This window comes from Perissodus microlepis, chromosome 6 (genome assembly GCF_051167445.1).
Source record: "Perissodus microlepis isolate ML-2025 ecotype Zambia chromosome 6, ASM5116744v1, whole genome shotgun sequence".
NCBI classification, from domain to species: domain Eukaryota; kingdom Metazoa; phylum Chordata; class Actinopteri; order Cichliformes; family Cichlidae; genus Perissodus; species Perissodus microlepis.
Genome location: NC_140466.1, coordinates 37,459,003 through 37,461,502, shown reverse-complemented (window position 1 = coordinate 37,461,502; position 2,500 = coordinate 37,459,003). Strand labels below are relative to the sequence as shown.

The window sequence follows — 2,500 nt, the reverse complement described above, 5'->3', positions numbered from 1 at the left end:
TTTGAAACATTTCCCTGCTTGGAGGCTTCACACTGGCTGATCAGTCATGTCTGCTCTCTTTACCAGCGGGAATCTTCGACCCCTACATACCCCCGGAGGGTGATGCTCGTCTTTCCACTCTGTCTAAAGAAGGCCTGAAACAACGTACTGAACAGATACGACAAAGTGCCGCCTCACAGCTGGCGTAAGATTCTCTTCTTTGCGTCTTTGTGTTGTCGCTGTGTTGATGCTTTTCTTTTCTGGATATTTTTGGGAGGAGGGTCTTTGAGAACGATTATCTTCTCAATCCAGCTGCTTAATTGAATTCATTGAATATCTTATGGTGAACTTACTGTATTCTTGTTCTTTCAGGATTCGTAAAATCAAAGAGCACGACTCCGTGTTCACAACAAAGGATTTTGCAGAGAAAGCTCAAGAAATCTTTATTGAAGCTCACCACGCCCTGACACAGTAAGAAAACAAACCCGTGTCTCACCTCACATAGTCAACTGACAAGGAGTGTTTATTACTGTGGCACATTTTTATAGAGGTGAGAGACGCACTCAGGCAGCCTTCAGCTCTGATAATGAAACAATCTGTAGTGATAAACAGGTTATCGTGGTAAGCCAAAGTACATTACAATGAATTATGATAGTTATGATGCACATTTACAGTAATCAAACCTAATCTGTAGACCATCATCAGACACTTCATTAGGTACACCTTTTTAGTACTGGCTTGGACCCCTTTTGCCTTCAGACCTGACTTAAAGTCTTTGGCACAGATTCATTGACCATATCGCCGCACAGTTGCTGCAGAGTTGTCGATTGCACATCTATGATATGCATCTCCCATTCCACTACATCCCAAAGGAGCTCCATTAGATTGAGAGCTATTCGAGTGCAGTGAACTCAGTTATGTTAAAGTAACAAGCTTGAGATAGTCAGAGTTTCATGACATGTGTTACCCTGCTGGAAGCAGCCATCAGGAAATGAATACCCTGTGCTCATAAATCATGGATGGTTGTGGTTACCGAAGATACTCGGGTAGTTTAAACGTTGAGCAGTTGATACTAAGGTCCCAAAGAAAATCCCCCCATATGCTGTTACACCAAGAACAACCTGAACAATACATGGATCCATGCTTTCGTGTTGTTTATGCAAATTCTGACTCTACCATCTGAATGCTGCAACAGAATCTGAGACTCGTCAGACCAGGTTTTTCAATTTTGGTGAGCTCATACGAACTGTAGCGTCAGTTTTCCTGTTCTTGGCTGACAGGAGCGGCACCCATCTGTAACCCATCTAATTCGATGTTCCACATGTGGCGTGTTCAGAGAGCAGTAGTTCTCTAGGCAAAAATGCCTCGTTGCTGGTAGAGGACAGAGGAGAATGGCCAGACTGCTCACTGGATGTTCTGTAAACCTTGGAGATGATACTGTGGGAAAATCCCAGTATATCAGCAGTTTCTGAAATACTCAGAGCCTGTCAGCGACCCATCACCAACAACTATAATTTTCTCAACATTTTTTCTTTTCTTTTTTGAAGTACACATTTGCTCAGTGAGGACGATTTTTTGGGGGGGGGGTGATACATTTTACTAGCTGTATATGAAATATATGTACAAAGATACGAGAGGCTGATGCACAGTAAAGCAACATGTCATGAAAACTCTCTGGCTTCAGTTTTAGAGATGAAGATTAAAATCTTTCGTCTGAATTTCAGGTTCAACAAGGAGAAACTTCACTCCTTGGTGACTGAGAGGTGTTATCCTGTAAGTTTATCCTTTGATGATCCTTGAGATAATTCAGTTCTTTGTTTTATTGTACTCAACCTTCTGTTCGGCTGCATTGTGTTCAGGAGATGACAAGGGGTAACCGATACAAGACGATCCGCTGGAGGTTTGTGGAGTCCCTGGAGCCACCCAGAGTGGTCCATGCCCGCTGCCCTGACATGGTCTCCAAAGGCAACCTGTACGGGCAGGTGACGGTTCGCATGCACTCCAAGCAGGTACAGTATAGTATGAGTATTTGTGTGTGTTTGTGTTTTCATGTGTGTGAGATTGTCCAGAACAACTTTGAGCAAGTACATTTTTTAGTGTTTTATTATAAGTTTTATTCCTCACTCACTGAACGTGTCCCTTTGTCAGAAGGACACGAATCACTTCTGAGATGCTACTCCCTTGTTTGACATGTTTCTATTTTTAATCTTGTATTTTATTGGACTCTCTTTGAAAAACTGTTCTGCGTATGTTATCACATTGCCTTCTGCTGTTTGGTTCATGACAGTAACATAAAGCATTTTATATTGGCTTGTTGAAAGATGACATACAAACGACCTTTTTTGCCCTGTCAGTACATAAAACGAGCAAAAGCAGGTTTGATTTTATTCCAGAAGCCATTTGACTTGTGAACACATTTTAAGGCTGCATGTCTTTTTTGCAGGTTTTGATGTTGTTGGTCAGTTACTCCTTCTGTAATTCAGCTCTTATTTTTAACTGTCTGGCAGCTTTCAAATGCCCC

The 2,500-nt window shown here is 42.0% G+C and overlaps 1 protein-coding gene across 1 annotated transcript in view; it reads left to right on the top strand.

Annotated features, from left to right (window-relative positions):
* Positions 1 to 2,500, top strand: part of mrpl45 (mitochondrial ribosomal protein L45) — a 9,150-nt gene that overhangs the window by 3,836 nt on the left and 2,814 nt on the right. The window contains exons 3-6 of the mRNA XM_084932218.1: positions 67 to 184; positions 352 to 450; positions 1,704 to 1,752; positions 1,839 to 1,988. Of these exons, the coding sequence (XP_084788344.1) occupies positions 67 to 184; positions 352 to 450; positions 1,704 to 1,752; positions 1,839 to 1,988 (416 nt within the window). The remainder of the gene's footprint in view (positions 1 to 66; positions 185 to 351; positions 451 to 1,703; positions 1,753 to 1,838; positions 1,989 to 2,500) is intronic.